Here is a 22381-nt window from a genome sequence, read left to right as displayed (position 1 = left end):
TTCTAAGGTTCTTGCTTTTTAAACCACAGAGAAGTCCCCACCCATACATATGAGTTCCAGTTTGAGAAATATCTGTGTATCATACTTTGCCCACTTTTCGAAATCTCGATATCCTCATATGCAAGGACTACAGTTTAGTAACTTGGGGTTATTTAATGTCCTGCACGAGGACAAAATAGTCAGTTTTATTTTGCAGTGGATTGTTCCTTTGAACAAAACCAAGAACTTTATTGCTGCTACTGTGCGATCGGAAAAATCTCCGGGAGGAAGGCCCCGAATCCTCAGCTTTGCCTGTTGCTTGGCGGCCGGTGCTGGGGTCAAAGCGCTCGGCAGAGATGGTACTCGGTGTTGGAGGCTCGAAGTTTTCGGACAGTCTCGGAGTTGGCTGTGGTCGGAGCTCCCAAAGTGCTGTATCGGCAAGCTGCGGCGCTGGAGGTTCATGGCAGGAAGAGTTTTTCTTCCTTCTACCGTCTGCGTGAGATGATGGGCTGTCGGGACTTTGAGACTTTCTTTTAAACCGTGCATGGACTGCTCTTTATCAGATTATGGTATTGCTTTGCACTGTTGAAACTATATGTTAACTATAACTATATGTAACTATGTGGTTTTGTGTAGGTCTTGTAGCTTTAGGTTTGTCTGATGGGTCTGTAGTTCCTTTCCGGGGAACGTGCTAAGATGGTAGTGCGATATCAATACGCAGCAGCCTCTCCAGACTCTGGATTGGGGATTACCAAACGTTATGTGGTTTTTCTTGTGTGGTCTGTTTTGTGTTTTTTCAGGATATCATTCCGGAGAACGTTGTCTCATTTTTTAACTGCATTGTATTTGAGGTTTATAAATGACAATAAACTGAATCTGAATCTGAGATAGCAACCACATGGCAGTACCTCATCTTCTGGCAGCTCATTCCACTCGTCTGCCACTCTCTAATGAGTAATATCACCTCACAGGTTCTCTTTAAATCTTTCCCCTCTCACCTTAAACCCTCTAATTTTAAACTTCCTCTATCTGTGCCCCTCAGGATTTTACATACCTCTATAAGATCACCCCTCAGCCTCCTACACTCTAGGAAAAATAACGCTTGCCCACCCAATCTCTCCTTTTAACTCAATCCCTCCAGTTCCAACTATATGCATATTCAGTTTTTGTGTGAAACATCTTGTAATTATTTTTAAATTCCTTAATAAAATTCAATTCACTAGATGTGGGGTGCTAATTAGTTACATATGGCTAACAGTCAATATAATAGACAACAGTGCATTAAGGGAAGAGACTGGGCAGGCACATTGCTCACATGCCCAACACCAGACTCCCAAAACCAACACTCTAGTCTAACTCTACCTGAGAAGAGTTTGCCAGGTAGACAAGGATTTTCTCAAAATCTCCTTGGAAAAATTGCAATATTTCTCCCCAATTCCTGGGAAAACCTTGTCAAGAATATCTAAAGAGGAACATTCGGGAGTGGAACCTCAAATCCATGCATTAGGAGACCAAGAAAGCCCAAGAAAGGAGTACACCATTTCATAAACTATCCACCCCATCACCCTTGCATCTGCTGCTCTGAGGAAGATAACATAATTTTCACATTAGCATCATCAGAACCCACAGAACATGAGTGGAAGCAGGCATCCTTGGTCCTGAGCGACTGCTTATGAAAGACAACGGGGACTGGTAAACAGAAGATTTGGTACAACTCACGGAAAGGCTAGAAATACAGATAAACTGGATAGGTGGAGCACTAAAAAGGGCAACAACAGAGAGTGCAAATGCACTCAAGAATATGCTCACGGCAATGTGAATGATGACATGAATACCTAATTAGCCAATTTCTGTAAACAACAGAAGGCCGACATTACAGTGCCTACAGTATTAATAATTGTTAATCTAAATTTCTCACCTGTATCAGCAGTGGATGAGACTGTACCACCACCAGGAACAAATGGATCATTGGCATTTATTGCTTCTGTCTAAAGTCAAATGTATATAAACATAACTATAAACTTTGTTTTACATGCAGTGAAAATTCAGAAAACTGAGAAATCAAATATTTTATATCGATGTGTATTTTACTACGTAAAAGAAATCTCAATTTGTTCTGGATACACAGAATCAAGGCATTGGAACTTAGTCCACAAAAATATTTAACAGCCATGGGCAGGGGGAGGGTGCCATGGAACACCCAGCCCTGAGACACAAGGCAAGATCATTTGATTGCAATGGTTTATTGATCATTATAGAATGTCTCTCTGATTCTATTTATTATAAATTGCTATGATTGTACATTTAGACAGAGTCATAACGTAAAGATTTTTACTCCTCATGTATGTGAAGGTTGTAAGAAATAAAGTCAATTCAATTAAATTCCACCTCTTCCCCTTTTTCCAATCATGATTTCTCTCTCTCTGCCCCATTGCCACTCTCAGTCCACAATAGAGACCCATATCAGAATCAGGTTTATGATCACTCAAATATGTCATGAAATCTTTTTATTTGAGGCAGCAGTACAGTGCAATACATAAAATTACTACAATACTGTGCAGAACTATTAGGAACCCTAGCTATATACATGTGCCCAAGACTTTTGCACAGTACTGTACTAATTATCACAACGCAGCCAAAAAGGGATTTCAGTTATCTCCCAAAAATAAGGAAGTATTACAATCAAAGGAAAGCAGAAGTTCCCCCTGGATTCTTGGATGCCACTGAGTTGAACTGATTATCTTATAATTTATCTTGCTGTTGCATGTAGGAGGGCCCTGCCTGTGATGAATTAGCGGAAATCCGGGAAAATCAAAGACACTATATCAATTCTAGTTCTTTTTTCTAAATATAATGAACACTAGATTTGTGGACTAAATTTCCAGGAAAAAGATTACTCCATTAAAGATCTTGCCATTCAAAAACATGTATCCAAAAGATTTCAGTGATCTTTTAATTTTGGCTCAAATCAAGAGGTCATGGCTCATGCAACTCAAAGTAGCTTAAATTTCAGTTAATTTCCTTATCAGTAACACACAGAATTGCATAATTTCCTGAACAACACCCTCACTGAGCACTGTCCCAAAAAAAACTGTCATATTATTCTGAGATGTCTATGGTTTCTTTCCACAGAACAACCATGTATTATTAGAATTGCTGTGTCAGGGAGTATTCAGGATTTATGTGAATGTTGCAGATATTAATTCAAGCAAGAGCCAGTCTTCAGTTTTAACGAACCAATCTCCAGTTGCAATGAGATACTGCAAGCAGTAAATTGAAGATGAGATGTTTGTGTATGCACCAGCCAAAGATGGGTTTAAGGAATTTGCACCATTGTAAAATCGTGCAAGTTCAGGGACAATTGCAATTAGTTTATCTCAGCAAGCGTATTTGAACATTCAGAGGTGTCTCTCACTGTCGATATGCAATTCACAGGAAACATTGTCAAGCTAAAGTATTGAAGTAAATGATACCTTTTTAATTGTATTGAATCACCTATTGATCTCAAGGATATAAGATGTGATGTACTTTTGAGCTTATTTTGATGAATGAAGACTTCTATGTCACCAGGTTCAGTGTTTCAATGGTGACTCTGACCACAGACACAACAGCTCCAAGCAGACCTCAGCCTGGGATTGGGAACCTTGCTCACCCCTTTGCAGTGGACTTCCATGTATCAGTCTAATTTCCTGCCTCCCTCATTCCAATTGGACTTTGGCTGAGGTTCTGAATTAACCATCACTTTCTTAGACCTGACCCCAAGTCCCAGACTTGCATTTGTCTGCTTGGTAACAGTCAGCATGCAAAAGGTGGTGTGCGAGGGCCACTGTTTGTCCACTGATGCTGCGTGCCCCAAGCCTCACTGAATTTTGCAACAACACTCTGAAAATGAACACTATTCCTGAAACACATATCTAGGCCATGTTCTCCAGAACAGTTTCAAAATGTGTTCATTTTCAGGATGTGGTATTTGTTGTTAAAAACAACAATTAATGCCCATCGCTAATTGACCTTGAATAAAACGGTTTGCTCTGTTAGGTCTGCTTTGAAGTCACAAAGATCAGTTTTGGTAAGAACAGCAGTTTTCCTTCCCTAAGGAACATTGATCAACCAGTTAGTTTTTAAAATGGAGGGCGAAGTTCCAGTGGCGCTAATCAGCAACTTCCTTGAGCTCTCTGCAGAAACAGTTCAATTTCTATCTTTAATGTCTCTCTTTTTCCTTTTCAAGGTGGATAGGGTTCTGTCAAAGACCCTGACCTGGAGCTGAACTCAATCTTAGGTTTTTTGTTATGTTGGTTCCCGTTCTCGGCTGTTTATGATATCGCAAGGACACGGCCTAGAAGATGAGAGTGCCTTCAGGGTTCTGAGGCTTTATGGCCCTGGGAATAAGCTGATTATAAGCCAGTACCACCAACTGAAATCTTACGGGATTTAACAGAATATCAGGAAGAGTAGGGACTCTGAACTTGCATCTCTGTCTCTCTTTCCTTCGTTGTTGGGGAAGAGTTTGCTGCTGGGTCTGAGTACTTGGGGAAATAAACAACATGGCAGACTTAAACACCCTAAATCAGCGAGTTGCTTTGTTTCTGTCTCCTCCTCGCTGTGTACCTGTGGTATGTTGAATTGTCGGGTGAACAATTAGTTTTTGTTGTATTGCAGATCATGGTCTCTCTTGGGGGCTTTGCTATTTGCTTCTTGGTGGGCAGAGGGTGCTGCTGCTTTTTTTGCTGAATTAAGTGGGGGAGGGGAAGGGTCGATGCCTTGCTGCTGCTTGTACATGGGGAGGAGGAGTGGGGGGGCTTTGGGGCTTTTTGTGGATGTCTGCGAAGAACAAGACAATAGACAATAGGTGCAGAAGTAGACCATTCGGCCCTTCGAGCCTGCACCGCCATTTTGAGATCATGGCTGATCATCTACTATCAATACCCTGTTCCTGCCTTGTCCCCATATCCCTTGATTCCCCTATCCATGATACCTATCTAGCTCCTTCCTGAAAGCATCCAGAGAATTAGCCTCCACTGCCTTTCGAGGCAGTGCATTCCAGACCCCCACAACTCTCTGGGAGAATAAGTTTTTCCTTAACTCTGTCCTAAATGACCTACCCCTTATTCTCAAACCATGCCCTCTGGTACTGGACTCTCCCAGCATCTGGAACATATTTCCTGCCTCTATCTTGTCCAATCCCTTAATAATCTTATATGTTGCAATCAGATCCCCTCTCAATCTCCTTAACTTCAGCGTGTACAAGCTCAGTCTCTCTAACCTCTCTGCGTAAGACAGTCCTGACATCCCAGGAATTAACCTTGTGAATCTACGCTGCACTTCTTCTACAGCCAGGATGTCCTTCCTTAACCCTGGAGACCAAAACTGTACACAATACTCCAGGTGTGGTCTCACCAGGGCCCTGTACAAATGCAAGAGGATTTCCTTGCTCTTGTACTCAATTCCCTTTGTAATAAAGGCCAACATTCCATTAGCCTTCTTCACTGCCTGCTGCACTTGCTCATTCACCTTCAGTGACTGATGAACAAGGACTCCTAGATCTCTTTGTATTTCTCCCTTACCTAACTTTACACCGTTCAGATAATAATCTGCCTTCCTGTTCTTACTCCCAAAGTTGATAACCTCACATTTATTCACATTAAACGTCATCTGCCAAGTATCTGCCCACTCACCCAGCCTATCCAAGTCACCCTGAATTCTCCTAACATCCTCATCACATGTCACACTGCCACCCAGCTTAGTATCATCAGCAAACTTGCTGATGTTATTCTCAATGCCTTCATCTAAATCGTTGACGTAAATCGTAAACAGCTGTGGTCCCAATACCGAGCCCTTTGGCACTCCACTAGTCACCACCTGCCATTCCGAGAAACACCCATTCACCGCTACCCTTTGCTTTCTATCTGCCAACCAGTTTTCTATCCATGTCAATGTCTTCCCCCCAATGCCATGAGCTTTGATTTTACCCACCAATCTCCTATGTGGGACCTTATCAAATGCCTTCTGAAAATCGAGGTACACTACATCCACTGGATCTCCCTTGTCTAACTTCCTGGTTACATCCTCGAAAAACTCCAATAGATTAGTCAAGCATGATTTACCCTTGGTAAATCCATGCTGGCTCGGCCCAATCCTATCACTGCTATCTAGATATGCCACTATTTCATCTTTAATAATGGACTCTAGCATCTTTCCCACCACCGATGTCAAGCTGACAGGTCGATAGTTCTCTGTTTTCTCCCTCCCTCCTTTCTTAAAAAGTGGGATAACATTAGCCATTCTCCAATCCTCAGGAACTGATCCTGAATCTAAGGAACATTGGAAAATGATTACCAATGCATCCGCAATTTCCAGGGCCACCTCCTTTAGTACCCTAGGATGCAGACCATCTGGACCTGGGGATTTGTCAGCCTTCAGTCCCATCAGTCTACTCATCACCGTTTCCTTCCTAATGTCAATCTGTTTCATTTCCTCTGTTACCCTATGTCCTCGGCCCATCCATACATCTGGGAGATTGCTTGTGTCTTCCTTAGTGAAGACAGATCTAAAGTACTTATTAAATTCTTCTGCCATTTCTCTGTTTCCCATAACAATTTCACCCAATTCATTCTTCAAGGGCCCAACATTGTTCTTAACTATCTTCTTTCTCTTCACATACCTAAAAAAGCTTTTGCTATCCTCCTTTATATTCCTGGCTAGCTTGCCTTTGTACCTCATTTTTTTCTCCCAGTATTGCCTTTTTAGTTAAGTTCTGTTGTTCCTTAAAAATTTCCCAATCATCTGTCCTCCCACTCACCTCAGCTCTGTCATACTTCCTTTTTTTTAATGCTATGCAATCTCTGACTTCCTTTGTCAACCACTGTGGCCCCTTTCCCCCCTTTGAATCCTTCCTTCTCCGGGGGATGAACTGATTTTGCACCTTGTGCATTACTTCCAAGAATACCTGCCATTGCTGTTCCACTGTCTTTTCTGCTAGGATATCCGTACAGTTAACTTTGGCCAGCTCCTCCCTCATGGCTCCATAGTCTCCTTTGTTCAAATGCAACACTGACACCTCCGAGCTGCCCTTAGCCGTCTCAAATTGCAGATAAAAACTTACCATATTATGATCACTACCTCCTAATGGCTCCTTTACTTCAAGAATTTCAGGTTGTATGTTGTATATATTCTCTGATATTAAAGGGAACGATTGAACTACCGATCCAGTGGCTTTTGGGCCAATATTATTGACTCAAGGTTAGATTAACTAAATTCAAATGCCCCAGTTTTGACAACAACATCTAAACTCTCAGTTCTTCCAGCAATTGATAGTCCTGTAATATAATCAATAAGTAACCCTTTGGATCCAAGACTTAGATCCAGCTTTTTTTTTAAAGACACCGTATTATGGGTGGAACACACTAAAATGCACCCTGATAAATACTCTTCTGCTCTTCCATTTCATTATTAACTGGAACTTGCAGCCCAACAAGGTTTGCAATGGTAATCACTTCATTCCATATCATTATGCTGCTGCCTTATCAGTTTTAGATTGGTTTCTTTGTATTTTGTTTAACGATAATGGCAACTGAATACATAATTTTTCCCATACTTACTGATTCCACATTAGTATTGGTTAATGTATTATTGAAAAGATCACCCTCTGTGGCTGTAAATGGGTCATTTGCAGACTGCTGAAAGAAGTTATCAGACGCATCAGCAAAAGGGTCTGTGCCTTTAAAAGGATCACCTCCAAAAGGATCTGCAAAACACCATAACAAAAATGATAGCACAATCAAAAAACTTATAGTAGAGATGATGCCTACCATCAGTTAAGTCTGAGCTCACTAGAAATAACTATTAAGCCCAGATACGCAAGACCAAATTCCTCCAAATGTAGGCTAAATGTATTCAAACAAATAGCTTCATGGCATTCTGGTTCAGGATCTATGATCAGAAATATTTTCTCAGCTTCTCTTTAAACAGGTGCTACCTGACCTACTGAGTGTTCCTAGCAGTTTCTGTTTTTAATTTCACATTTTCAGTATGACAGTTTTTGAATTTTCAAGCTTCATGTTGTAAGTAAGAGTTTTTGAGAGGATCAGGGGCTGTTTATACTGCAAAAAATCCACCACAGAATGAATGAAGTTTCACAAACAAGAGAAAGTAGTTCTTAAAAATTTAGTCTGAACAATTTTATCCACCTCTGAGAACATCACCTTTTAAAGTAACGAAAGCTAGTAAATATTTTTTTAAGATTTCCAGATTATATGAAATTACTAGCATAACATTTCATAGCTAGATTTACAGATGAACTGGTAGGTTCTTAAACTGGCAAGCTGTTAAACAACTAGAATGATTACTCTCCCATCCTTATCTCTTGCATTTTTGCTCTCCCTCCTTAGTGTAATCAACGCTGTTACAGTAAACATCATTTACTTGCGCAGCACATGCACAATTCTTTCCACAGCAGATGTGGCCATTGTATGATGCATAAATGAGACACACAGGGAATACAATGAATCACTTTTACTATAAGGTTAAAAATATGAATATGAATTGACAGCCAATATTTCTAACACAAATTTCCAATACTGGCTACAGAATGAGACTTAAAAAATGGTGGAGATAGAGCAGGGGATTCCTCACTGTTCTCTCTCAATTTTTTTTATTAGTTCATGATATGTGAAGTTTGATATGATGTTTTTGTATACAGCGAGTACCTGATTCGCTCACTCCAATGGAGATCTAAGCTAATATCAGGTTTTTCCTTCTAAGTAATGTAGATGACACATACCTAACCTTTCATTCCCCTGAGTGTAGAAGAGTGCTGATAGCATTTGCATTATTTCTTCGAAATGCTAATTCAGGCTGGCCTTCACATGTCTACGCTCATCCTGTTCAACAGTCACTGAATATCTGGGAATCTATAACCGTTTCTCTGCAGTAATTCAGTTTTAAAATTGTTATGCTCACATTCCACTTTCTCTGTGGTGTCATTTCTTCTCGCCTTTGTATTCTCCTCCTGTCCCACAAGCTTTGTGGTATCTGTGCAGTTCAAATACTGGCATCATTTGCAGCTTAATTTTAATTACTCCACCATATGTGCTGGTACCTTCAGTTGCCAGGGCCCCATGATCTGGAGTCCCTACCCTAAATCACTCCACCAGTCTACCCATTTCTCATCATTTAAGGTGCTCCTTAAAACCTAGCCCATGACCAGGTTTTGGTCACCTGTCCTGATGTTTTGTGTGAGGCTTGTGAAGATATATTCTTCTGTAAAGTGCCCTAGGAGCTTCAACTCCATCAAAAATGTGTATAGGACTGGTGTAACAGAAATTTAAAATACAAATTTTCCTGACAAATGTATCATGACTGTAAACAATAAAAATCAGAATATTATATGCTTGAACTGATCTTATTGTAAGAATAGATAAGTAGTTTGCCAATAAACATGACGTTAAGCATTAAATAAAATTGCCATGCTTCAGCTAAGACAGTTTATCTCGTTACACCAGGCATGACCCCACAACAAAAACTCTTGCTACCTTTTAAAAACAGCCTCACCTTATTTAGAGTTGAGAGAAAGAATCAACTTTGTATTCAGTCCCATTCCATCCCTATTATTTTCTTGCAAGAGACTGTACTGTATTACTTCTCATACATCTATCAATTACCCTTTGATTCTTTTTGGCACTTTAGACTAACGAGAAATTTATGGTAGCCTACAGCAAATCTTTGGGAAGTGGTGGAAAACCAGAGCAACTACCGGAAACCTTGGCATCTCAGGGAGAAAATGAGAACTGCACACAAGAACAAAACACCTGAGATCAGGATCGAACCTGGGAGCTCCAGGGCAGCAGTGCTAACTGCGATGTCACGTTGTCTGTCCTAGTGCACATTTGGTGAAACAGCTTCAGGTGGAAGTAACTTGCAAATTTTTTTCCTTACCTGCAATGTCAACCTTCCCAAATAGATCATCCTTAAAGGGATCATCTGGGGAAAAATAATTGAATTAAATGATGTTTAAAGAATAACTTTTTCAAGAATAGATCAACAGCAATTACACAGGTACATGTGTGTTTTATTGTGCAACCATGTTCCCTATCTGAAAACTATTGCTGCTTTATGTGTATTATATAGTTAATATTTAATATTTTCTTTACTTTAGCAAAGGGTGTGAAATGAGTTTGATTCTGAATTGGGGAGGGGGTGGAAAAGGAAAGATGAGGCAAAGTGGAAGGGTAGGGCTTGTGGGGAGGGGTAAAGGAAGAGAAAGGAGGAAGTGAAAAATGGAGGGGATGGAGACAATTTTTGGAAGGAAAGAGAGAGAGATTAAGGGGAGCGGATACAAAGCAAGGCAAATTAGCAGAAATATTGGATACTGGTAATGAGATCGTGAGTTGAATTTTGTTTTGAGAGAGTGAACTGTTGTGCACTCAGTGTTCTGCACTCTGACTGGGTTCCGGTTTCTCATCATCTTTGACACTTGCAATCAGCTTTAGTGCCAAAAGATCGCTCATAGCGGGTAAATTGTACCTTCTGAAAGGAGGTTACAGCAGCGTTGCCATAGGTGCTAATTTGAAATACACATTGTGGAAGTACTAACAGAGCTTAGAAGCTTAGTTGATTGCTCAACAGCTCCTTATGAACAATGGTTCATTGTCATATGTATTGAGTTAGTGTGATTATCAAATATGATACACCTTTTATTCAGAGTGGCCTTCTGAAAGGGGAGTACTACACTGCTATGTACATACGAACATTCACAAAAAGCTGTTTCATTCAGTCAATTTATTAGTCACATTATAGAAGATTTATCTATCTTATTTTTCTGGCAACTTCTAACTTATTGTTCTATAATTTCTACACTATCATTGCCTTGCAGTACCGTAGAGCTATTTTGCAAGTCATGTTTTCTTATCATGTGCCAAAACAGTGACCACTATATTACAAGGGTGGTGGGGGAAGGGTTATTGGATTCCTCAATATCAGTCTGTGTTGTTATTTCCATAATACACAGTAGCAGCATCAATGCGTGGGTCAAGTGTGTGCAGGGAAAAATAATTTTGTATTGATTTATAACATATATTCAGTGAGAGTGAGTTTTATTCCATATGTCAAATTCTTGGGGTATCTTTTGTGAATTCTGTGTGGAAAAGTTTCATAACCCAAATGTGATGCACAGGCCAACTATGATTGGGGATTTTGAATTACAAGAGAAAATCAAAATGGTAGAACTGCATAATTTAAGGTATAGTCCTCCAGAGCAAACTCCATGTGACAGCAATAAAGACTGGGGCTTACGGCTGTCTATTAACTGCCTCTTAACTCTAAGAAGATGTTCAGTATCAAATGTCAAATTGAGTGGTGGGGGGGGGGGGGAGTGTCAGGTCCTTGCAGCAAGAGAATCCACCACACTCATTGGGTAAAATACAAGTTTTTTTCCACCAAATTGTTATAAATCTTAAAGGTAGGCTTGAAATAGATTGGAATTACTTCTAATACATGAATTGAATTTCAATATTGAACTGAAAAATTTAAATTCAAGTAATCAATTAAGCCTAATCTGTTACATTGGCCATGAAACTACCAGACTGTTATGACTATTTGGTTTAATAATGTCCTTCAGAGGAAGAGATATGCCAGAATTCCCAATTGACATCCATACATGAAACCAGATCTACACAATGTACTTAACTCTAATTGTCTTTTGAAGTGGTTCAGTGGGCCATTAGTAATGTTCAATAAACACTGGTCTTGCCTATATCATAAACAGCCAATGAACAAATTATAAAAATCATTCAGTTAGGATGGTCTCAAGTGCTTTGAAACTAATTGATTGATGCAATATAATTGCATCCCAAGTCAATAAAGAAATGATTATTAACCATCTCAAGCACCAATTATTTTGGAATCTGCAGTAGTATGTTTAATTAGAAACTCAAACTGCAAGTTTAAGAAACATAGAAAACCTACAGCATAATACAGGCCTTTCGGCCCACAAAGCTGTGTCAAACATGTCCTTACCTTAGAAGTTACCTAGGGTTACCCAAGGTCCCCTATTTTTCTAAGCTCCATGCACATATCCAGGAGTCTCTTAAAAGACCCTATCATATCTGCCTCCATCACCATCGCTGGCAGCCCATTCCACGCACTCACCACTCCCTGTGTAAAAAAACTTACCCCTGACATCTCCTTTGTACCTGCTTCCAAGCATCTTAAAACTGTGCCCTCTCATGCTAACCATTTCAGCCCTGGGGAAAAGCCTCTGACTATCCACACGATCAATGCCTCTCATCATCATGTACACTAGTGGTGGCCAACCTATCGATCGCGATCGATCTTTGAGACTTTTCCAGTAGATCCCGAAAAAAAAGAAAAATAAATACATAAATACTGTTGAGAGATTGTTTCCGGGTTGCGGGGTTTTAGTTCCGTTCTTTCTGCCCAGTGTGTATGCGTGTAGCTCCCCCGCCACGCACTACACAGTGTACTTCAGTGGTCCCCAACCATCGGGCTGCGAGGAAACGATATGAGTCAACTTCACCTTTCCTCATTCCCTGTCACGCCCACTGTTGAACCTGAACCCACACGCAGTCATCGGTTACCTAAATGCAGTGACACCCTCGTGCCAGGGATCACTGGTTGGCCTCGCATGGCCAGTGGGAAGCGCTGTAGCTACTGGCCTGGAGCTTGGACAGATGGGCGCCACCTCTAAACCTGTTTACCACACCGAATGTTCGTGGGGAACCTGGTGCTAAAATATTCACAGATGACCTAATTCGGGCTCAGGGTTTTGTAAGAAGCAGAGCAGCTACCGTGCTGCAATCTACTGAAACAAACTTTTGTCAGCCAATAGATCCCACAAGGGGGGCAGGCACGGACCCTGTCACACTCCCCAATCGGTCGGCCGCGCTCTCCGGACTCTGACCACCACAGCCCCGGCACGGGGACCTCCGGCCCTGACCTTGTCCTCTCAACCCACCCACGACCAGCCGTACCTAGCCAAGGCAGCTGGCGGTGGGCGGGCGGGAGGCTGCAGTTTGGGCCCGGAGGCTGTCTATGAGGCAATGAAGCCCTCAAAACTGCTTTGGCACCTTGAGTCCAAGCACCTTGCACTTAAAGACAAACCCGTTGAGTTTTGTGAGTGGAAAAAACGTGAGCAGCACAGGACAGAAGCTAAGTGCCAAGAGCCACGAAAACTGAACCGTGGAACAGACTGGACAATATTAAACCGGTCCGCGGTGCAAAAAAGGCTGGGTACCCCTGGTGTACACACATTATTTCTACTTCTGGGTTGTGGGGTTTTACTTCCGGTTTTTTCTGTCCCGGTGCGCATGTGTGTAACTAATCGATCTGGGGTCGATCTTGCCTTTCAACTAAGGCCGAGTTAGGGGATCTTGGACTTTAAAAGGTTGGTGACCACGAATGTACACCTCTATCAGGTCACCTCTCATTCTCTGTCGCTCCAAGGAAAAAAGGCCGAGTTCATTCAACCTATTCTCATAAGGCACGCTTCCCAACATAGGCTACATCCTTGTAAATCTCCTCTGCACCCTTTCTATGGTTTCCACATACTTCCAGTAGAGAGGTGATCAGAACTGAGCACAGTACTCTAAGTGGGGTCTGACCAGGGTCCTATACAGCTGCTACATTACCTCTCGGCTCTTAAACTCAATCCCACAGTTGATGAAGGCCAATGTACCATATGCCTTCTTAACCACAGAGTCCACCTGTGCAGCAGCTTTGAGTGTCCTATGGACTTGGACCCCAAGATCCCTCTGATCCTCCACATTGCCAAGCATCTTACCATTAATACTATATTCTGCCATCATATTTGACCTCTATATCACTGGTTTATTTTGCAGCATTTTGTACTACAACAAATGAAATTCTATTTTAATTTCTCCTTCATTAGAAGTTTGATTTGGCCATGGTCAGGAAGCTCAGGTGTATTTATTTCATACATCTGCTGAAAAATGTCCCAGTTTTATAAAACTATGTAAAGAAAATATTAAGTTTCAAAAGGAGATCAAAAAAATGAACTTACTTCCAGTGAACGGATCTGTTTGAAAGAAGTCTAGGTTGGGGTCTGTGATATTGTTGGGGTATTCACTAGCTTTCATATCAAAAGGATCTTCCTACAAGAATTAAAAATATATATTTATGTATAAGAGTACATACTGGTTAAATTTTGGATATTTCTTTCATAATATATATGCTTTTGATTGCAAAGGCACCTTCTTCAGATGACTATTATCAAACATTTAAGCCAAATATGCTCTCAGTAGAAAACAGCAATATTCAAACAATTTTAAAAGCAATTTTGATGAACAAAAAATACTTCAAAATTAAAAACCAAATTGCATCAACTATATTAAAGCTAAGCAATAAAAAATTCTGAGAATATTCGTATTCCAACATAATTTCAGCTAAATAACATGCCTTGACCATCTGAAACACATTTGAAAAGTATAAAAGGAAACAAACCTTCCTAAAATTGTTGGTGTTTAACTATATATCAATGCATGGCACTGCAGTGTTTAACTGACAATAAAGTGTTGGCTTGCATCTCAATTTCAAATCCCTTTTAAATTCAACCAGTACTTCCAAACTGTATAAAATTTAACAAAATTGCAAATCAGAATATTTCAAATGATTATATAGGAATATGAGTGAGAGCTAAATTAAGATCTAAACTGATACTTCTGTCCGAAAGCAAAACTTCCATTTAATAATTGAATCAAGCCTGGAGAGAGATCCAATTCCAACAATCACACCCCAGCCCAAAAACCTAAACAGTAATTTTAATCAACATTCATGATCTACGTGAGAAAATGTCCATGACCAAACTCACATTTTCTGCAAGACTGGGTTGCTGAATTTCAGTCTGTTCCGTCTTCATCATCGGTGTTGTGCTGAGGGTGGGTTCAGCAATGCTGTTGTTGACCTAGAAACAATATTCACACAAATGCATTACTGAAAACTGAAAAGGCTCAATGAAAATAAATGGATAAACACCCATCATATAAAGAGTGTTAAGTGCTTATGTACTACTATCATCAACAATTACTTGATTGCAAAGGGGGAAGTTTAACCAGGCATGATAAAAAAAGATCTACAAATAAACAAGGCACAAATAACTCATTGTAAACACCAAATTGAAATGCATTACAGCTCCAACTTCCTGAATTATAACATTAATAGCTAGGATGAACAAACACAGCCAATAGATTTCAACTGAATTGATTTTAATCATTTGATTTTCAATTATTGCTCAAGTCAGTGCCACTTGTCTTCGAGAATCCTCTCTCCAGTGGGATTTCTATCAGTATCTTTTACTTGGCTGACCCTCAATGGTTCCAATTTCCTTTCTTGTTTTCAATAAGGTGTTGATCAAAACATGCTTCCATTGCCACATCTCTTTCTTTAGCTGATGTCATAACTATTAAATAGATGGCTCTGAAAGCATTTGTGACATACACATTTTGCTCTTTACAATTACAAAGATACTTTTTTTGTTCCCTCCACCCCTCCCTCTCTCTGGAACTTAAACACACACTTTTCCAGTTCTGATGAAGGGTCACTTTCCTGAAATGTTAATGCTGTTTCTCTCTCCACAGAATGTACCAAATTTGCAAATAAATTGCAGCACCTTTTTATTTTATATGGGAAATGGAGAGATGGGACAAGGATATTTTGTTCCCATTTCTGTTAAACACTGCTTATAGAATTCTGAAGCATTAATCAAGTTGGGATTCTGGCAAATTAGAGGCAAATCTCAAAATCCGAAAATAATCAAGTGTCCCACCTGGGATATGTGGTTCAGTTCCTAGATCCCCTGTACCTAGGACAACCAGCTAGAAGTTGATCAGCCCATCAACATTATTTTGTGTGACAAGTACAGTTGCAAGATAAAGTTTGTGAACCCTTTGGAATTACCCGGTTCTCTGCATTAATTATTCAAAATGTCTGACCTTCATTTAAGTCACAATAATAGACAAACACAATTTGCTTAAACTAATAACACACAAACAATTGTACTTCTTGTTACTACTGAGTACACTATTTAAGCAATCACAGTCTAGGTTCAAAAAAGTATGTGAAAAAGTATGTAAAAAGGTATGTCTGGGGTAATGCCTTCTACAAAAGCTATTTGGAGTCAGGTATTCAAATCAATGAGATAAGATTGGAGGTGTGGGTTGTAGAGGTTCCCTACCCTATAAATAAAAACACACGCAAAGTCAGAGTACTGACAGAACCTGCTCTTCTCAAGAAAGATCTGTTTACGTGCACCATGTCTCGATCAAAGCAACTTTCAGAGGACCCTAGGAGAACTGTAGAAATGCATGTAGCTGGAAAAGGCTACAAAAACATACCTAAAGGACCTGAGTATTCATTAGTACACAGTAACAGAAATTGTCTACAAATGGAAGAAATTCAGTACTACTCTCCTTAGAAGTGGGGATCCTGCAAAAAACACACCCAAGAGCACAATGTGCAATGCTGAAGGAGGAGAAAAAGAATCCAAAGGCAAAAGCAAGGGACCTGCAGAAGTCTTGAGAACTTGCTAAAGTCTCTGTCCATGTGTCCACTATAAGAAAAACATTGAATAAGAATGGTGTTCATGGAAGGACAGCATGGAGGAAACCACCCCTCTCCAAAAAAAAACATTGCTTGCATGTCTCAAGTTTGCAAAAGACTACCTGGATGTTCAACCATGCTTCTGGGTGAATGCTCTGTGGATAGATGAAACAAAAGTTGAACTTCTTGGCAGAAATGCATACCACTATGTTTGGAGAAAAAAGGGCACTGCGCACCAACACCAAAACTTCATTCCAACTGTGAAGCATGGTGGAAGAAGCATCATGGTTGGGGGCTGCTTTGCTGCCTCAGGGCCTGGACAGCTTGCAAACGTTGAGGGAACAATTAATTTAATATTGTATCAAGACATTTTACAGTAAAATATCGGGGTAGCGGTCAGTCATGTGATGCTTAATAGAAATTGGATAATGCAACAAATCGATGATCCAATCAATAACAGGATGGTTTAAAAAGAAGAAAATGTGTTTTTTGGAATGGCCAAATCAGAATCCATACCTTGACCCAATTGAGATGCTGTGGCATGATCTGATGATTCATGCAAGGTATCCCACAAATACTGATGAACTGAAACAGTTCAATATGAAAGAATGGTCTAAAATTCCTCCTTGTCATTGTGCAAGTCTGATCAGCAGCTACAGGAAACGTTTGTGGAGGTTCTACCAGCTATTAAATACAAGGATTCACATATTTTTTTCCAGCCTACACTGTGAATGATTAAACAATGTGTTAAATAAAGACATGACAAATTTGCGTGTTATTAGTTTAGGCAGATTGCGTTTGTCTGTTATTGTGACTTAGATGAAGATCAGACCACATTTTGAGTGTTTAATGCAGAAAACCAAGTAATTGCAAAAGGTTGCAAACCTGTTCTTGCAACTGCACATTGTGTAGACTATCATTTGCAACCATGTGATTTCTTTCAAAGTTAAATTTTCCACTCCAGTTTTTAAACTCCTCGATGTAGAGTGCAGAAAATAAACATGATTAACCTTTGACATGTCATTTATTGGTTGTACTAACTGCTTGAAACTGAAGGCCAGGGAATTCACGAAATAGTGCAGTTTATATTTATGAACAAAATTATTTCAAATACAGCTGATTTGAAGTGATTGAAAATGTCTTACCACGGGCTCAATAATGGCCTCTTCTTTCTCCAATGGACTTTGCCTCTCTGTATCTTCCTTCTGCTCAGTGGACTCACCAACACCGTTGTTGAGATCACAGTGCTCAACACTGCCATTGACAATAGGTTGCAGATGATTCTGCCACCTGAGCTGGTTGTTTGTGCTTTCCTCGTTGTGCAACTCAGACAACTTGAACTTCGCCTTTCAATACAAAACGCAAGGAATTACTCAACATGTTTAAAATACCTGGGTGACAGGTGGACAATCTGAAATGCTTATAAATAATAAGACAATGAGTTTTCAACCTGGAAATGACATTGATGTGGCATGGGGAAAATGGAGCTTAGAGCCCCACCCCTTCATCACATTCCACCTATAACCCTCATCTCATCCTTTCCTCTCACATTTATTCAGTCTGATAGCATTGACCCAAAATCTTGACAGCCCCTTTGCCTTCACAGATCCTGGTTGACCCATCAGTTCTTTCAGTACATTTTTATTCCTCCAGCTTCCATTATCTGCAGTCTCTTGTATTTCCAATAACCAAAAGCAGTTCAAACATGTATGCACATAATCCCTTAACAAGCTTTTCTTATTTTAGAGCATAGCTAGTTATTTTCAGCAAGGCACACATAATATGTTCGGGCTTCTTTGGCTGCCAGTTGCTAAGGTGCCATTCTATTTCATTTGCATAGCCTATGAATGTAGACGATTAAGCCAGCTGATGTCTACACAAGTTGACAGCTAGGATGCCTCTGAGCTAACTTGCACCACAATCCTGGTTAACATCACGTCTAATTTAAAATTATAACACTCATTTTCAAACCTTTTCATGGTCTCACTGTTCCACCTTTCTGTAATCACTTCTAGCTTTTGCAGCCCAGATATCTGCACTCTCCGACTCTCCATTTCTTGCAAATTTGATAGGTTTATCTTCAAGGGCCTTGCAATCTGGCACTCCGAACAAAAAGCTCCCTCTTTTTACTCTTTTGAAATCTAGCTTTGCTGATACTTTCTTATGGTCATGGACCTCCAGGCAGAATACGCTCCATCTACTACCATTCTCTGTTCTATGAGTAGGCGAATGGTGCTCTTTAGTAACTCATTGAGTTCATCTATGAAAACAGCTTATTTTCTACCTTTGATGTCCTCCTTTTTCCTTTTCATGGTAAATAGGGTTCTGTTGAAGACCCTGGCCTGGAGATACACTCAGACCAGTTCTTTGCAGTGGTGGGACCTGCTCCTGGGGCCTCACAACCAGATACTTTTCATGGTCTAGAAGGACATGGTCTAGAAAATAAGTGCACATTAGAGATTCCAAGGCTTTGCGGCCCTGTGGATGGGCTGATTCTAAGCTGGTGCCGCCAAATGAAATGTCGCAGGAGAGAACAGAACATTGGGAACAGCAGATCAGCTGTCAGATGCTCTGAACTCGGCAAACTGCATGCTCTCTCTCGTTGGTGGGGAGAGTTTGTTGCCAATTCTCTGGTTGGAGAACTGGAAAGAAAAAAACGGCATAACAGACTTTTAACACTGTAAATCAGTGAGTTGTTTTGTAATGTCTCCCCTCTCGCTGTTGTTAGAGAGAGCCTGTGGTATGTTGAATTGTCGGGTGATCGATTGATTTTTGTTTTACTGCAGACCATGGTCTTTATTGGGGGTTTGCTATTGCTTGCTTGGTGGGTGGAGGGTGCTGATGCTTTTTTGCAGGAGTGGGGGAGAGTCGTTGCTTTGCTGCTGCTTGTGTGTGGGAGAAGGAAGTGGGGGGGCTTTGGGGTTCTAATGTTTAACTGTCACTTATTCTTTAGGGCACTCTTCTGTTTTCGTGGACGCCTGTGAAGAACAAGAGTTTCAGGATGTATATTGTATATATTTCCCTGATATTGAATAGAACAACTGAGCTCTTGTAGGCCATTTCTGAAGCCACATAGCCAAGTTTCCCTGAATCGCATGTCTCCAAACTTTCTGAATGTGCCTACCATGGGAAACCTCATCTAACACCTCACTAAAATCCACATACATTACCTCCACTGCTCTGCTTTCATCAGTTTGTTTTGTCACTTCCTTCCTCAAAGAGTTCAGTCAGGATTGTGAGACAAAGCCTGCCCCTACAAAGCCCTATCCCTAAGTTTTACGTTAATGGAAAATCTCCCAATTTACTGATGCAATAATCATAAATTGCTAATTCAAGCAACATCAGTAATCTAGTCCGTAAGCAATGGTCAATTTACCTGATTAATATCATGATGGGATGACCAAAGAGATTGCTGTATAGGTTCCAGCTGGGCTTGACTTGTGTCCATTCGCTCTTCCAGCTCGGCTGTCTCCTGATGCAGTCGTTCTAGTTCCTCCTGTGCTCGCATCAGCTCCTCCTTATAAGATGATATCTGGGTTTCCTGATTTGAAATCTCAGTCCTTAGTGATGAGATCTGAAACCAAGGTGAGTAATGAGTAATACTTATTTGGACAATTCCAAATATTTAATGTGGTAGAATGATTACCAAGCCTGATTTTTATGTGAAAGAAAAATGAGATAATAGTATATGATGTATTCCAGGAATTGCAGTAAGAGTTTTGACAGTATAGCTGATATGTTACTATAAATATTTCAAAGAACTTTTGCAAAGGCACAAATTCAATCATGTGGGAACTTTAATTCATATAATTGAATGCATTTTTATTTTCATTATCTATTCACAGTATGTGGATACAACTGGTAATGCCATCATTTATTATCCTTCATTAATTATTCTTAAACCAAGGAGGGAGTCCTTGGGGGGGGGGAGTCACGTAGGGAGTGATCCCTGCCGAAAGCAGAAAGGGAGGGGGAGGGTTTCTGCAGGGATCACTCCCTAAGCGACTCCTTTGTCCACTCGCCCCCCCCCCCCCCCCCCATCCCTTCCCACCGATCTCCCTCCTGGCACTTATCCTTGTAAACGGAACAAGTGCTACACCTGCCCTTACACTTCCTCCCTCACCACCATTCAGGGCCCCAGACAGTCCTTCCAGGTGAGGCGACACTTCACCTGTGAGTTGGCTGCTGTGGTATACTGCGTCCGGTGCTCCCGGTGTGGGCTTTTATATATTGGTGAGACCCGATGCAGACTGGGAAACCGTTTCGCTGAACACCTACACTCTGTCCGCTAGAGAAAGCAGGATCTCCCAGTGGCCACACCTTTTAATTCCACGTCCCATTCCCATTCTGATATGTCTATCCATGGCCGCCTCTACTGTCAAGATGAAGCCACACTCAGGTTGGAGGAACAACACCTTATATACCGGCTGGGTAGCCTCCAACCTGATGGCATGAACATTGACTTCTCTAACTTCTGTTAATGCCCCTCCTCCCCTTCTTACCCCATCCCTAACATATTTAGTTGTTTGTTTTTTTTCTCTCTCTCTGCCCATCCTCCATCTCCTTCTGGTGCTCCCCCTCCCTTTCTTTCTCCCTAGGTCTCCTTTCCCTTCTCCAGCTCTGTATCTCTTTTGCCAATCACCTTTCCAGCTCTTACCTTCATCCCACCCCCTCCGGTCTTCTCCTATCAGTTCGCATTTCCCCCTCCCCCCACTACTTTCAAATCTCTTACTATCTTTCCTTTCGGTTAGTCCTGACGAAGGGTTTCGGCCCGAAACGTCGACAGTGCTTCTCATTACAGATGTTGCCTGGCCTGCTGTGTTCCACCAGAATTAACTAGAACTTACCAACTGTGTCTCCTCTGTGCATTTCTGCCTGATGTCGTTTAACTGCTCCTCCAGTTTGTTCTTCTGTTGATCCAAGTCATTGAGAACATCCTGTACTTCTTGCCTCTGTTCCTGTAATTTCTGTAGGTTTGTGCTTTCCTTATTGACTTCATCTTGGAGATCCTGCAATCAAGACAGTCACTTAAATATAAGAACACACTTGATCAACTGAAGTGTTAAAATATACATACTTCCCGTAATATCCTCAAAAGCAAACGAAGCCACTGCCCAGAGCACTATCTACAAGATATAATACAACTACTGACTGAGTGGATTACTTCTGTGGTGCTTGATATACAGATTACATTTCTCAGCCTCAGAACTGCTGCTGGCATACTTATAATTAGAATATATAAATCAGTACAGTTTTATTTAACTAAGCATTGCTTCAATTTCATTTAATACCAATTAATTTAATTGAACCATTTATGACTCATACTCAAGGACCAAGTAGGTCCTTGTCATGTTTTAAATATAAAGTATCACATTATTCTGGCTATTTGTGCTCAATCTACAACCTTCAATGTAGTGAAATTACAAACATTACCTTCTTGGGAATCATTACAGACAAAACATCCAGGCCACTCAGTCACCTCACAACCTCTGTTTCCCACGCACACTGTATTGCCAAGGTGGGAGGGGGCAGCGATGCTGCGCATGCCCATTCACCTCCTCCCTGCTGCAATTACAAATCTTCCCTCCAACTGCACCCTGTGCAAATGGTTTGATAATTTTGCTGACCATAAGCATGATCCTGCGCAACCATATACCTGCTACTTTTATTACCGCTCCCACTCCTATTATGCTCAATTCTCAACACTGTTCCCTGAAAACTCATTGTCAGCCTGGGAAAAAGGCATTGCCTTCCATCGTCAAGTTTAATTTTGGATCATAAACACTGCTCAACACTGGAAACAACACTGGTCCCTATGGTTGCCCTTTCGCCC

General features: G+C 40.8%; 1 protein-coding gene across 2 annotated transcripts in view; it reads right to left on the bottom strand.

Annotated features, from left to right (window-relative positions):
* eps15 (epidermal growth factor receptor pathway substrate 15) overlaps nt 1-22381 on the bottom strand; it is a 155681-nt gene that overhangs the window by 10946 nt on the left and 122354 nt on the right. For both annotated transcript variants that reach the window (XM_073063013.1, XM_073063012.1), the window contains exons 14-21: nt 21396-21557; nt 19925-20122; nt 17694-17894; nt 14822-14914; nt 14015-14105; nt 9913-9957; nt 7578-7723; nt 1898-1967 (exon numbers count right to left, since the gene is read on the bottom strand). In XM_073063013.1, coding sequence (XP_072919114.1) covers nt 1898-1967; nt 7578-7723; nt 9913-9957; nt 14015-14105; nt 14822-14914; nt 17694-17894; nt 19925-20122; nt 21396-21557 — 1006 coding nt within the window. The remainder of the gene's footprint in view (nt 1-1897; nt 1968-7577; nt 7724-9912; nt 9958-14014; nt 14106-14821; nt 14915-17693; nt 17895-19924; nt 20123-21395; nt 21558-22381) is intronic.

This window comes from Hemitrygon akajei, chromosome 12, assembly GCF_048418815.1.
Source record: "Hemitrygon akajei chromosome 12, sHemAka1.3, whole genome shotgun sequence".
Lineage (NCBI taxonomy): Eukaryota > Metazoa > Chordata > Chondrichthyes > Myliobatiformes > Dasyatidae > Hemitrygon > Hemitrygon akajei.
Note: the sequence above shows the minus strand (reverse complement) of the source record. Positions and strands in the feature narration are given on the sequence as shown.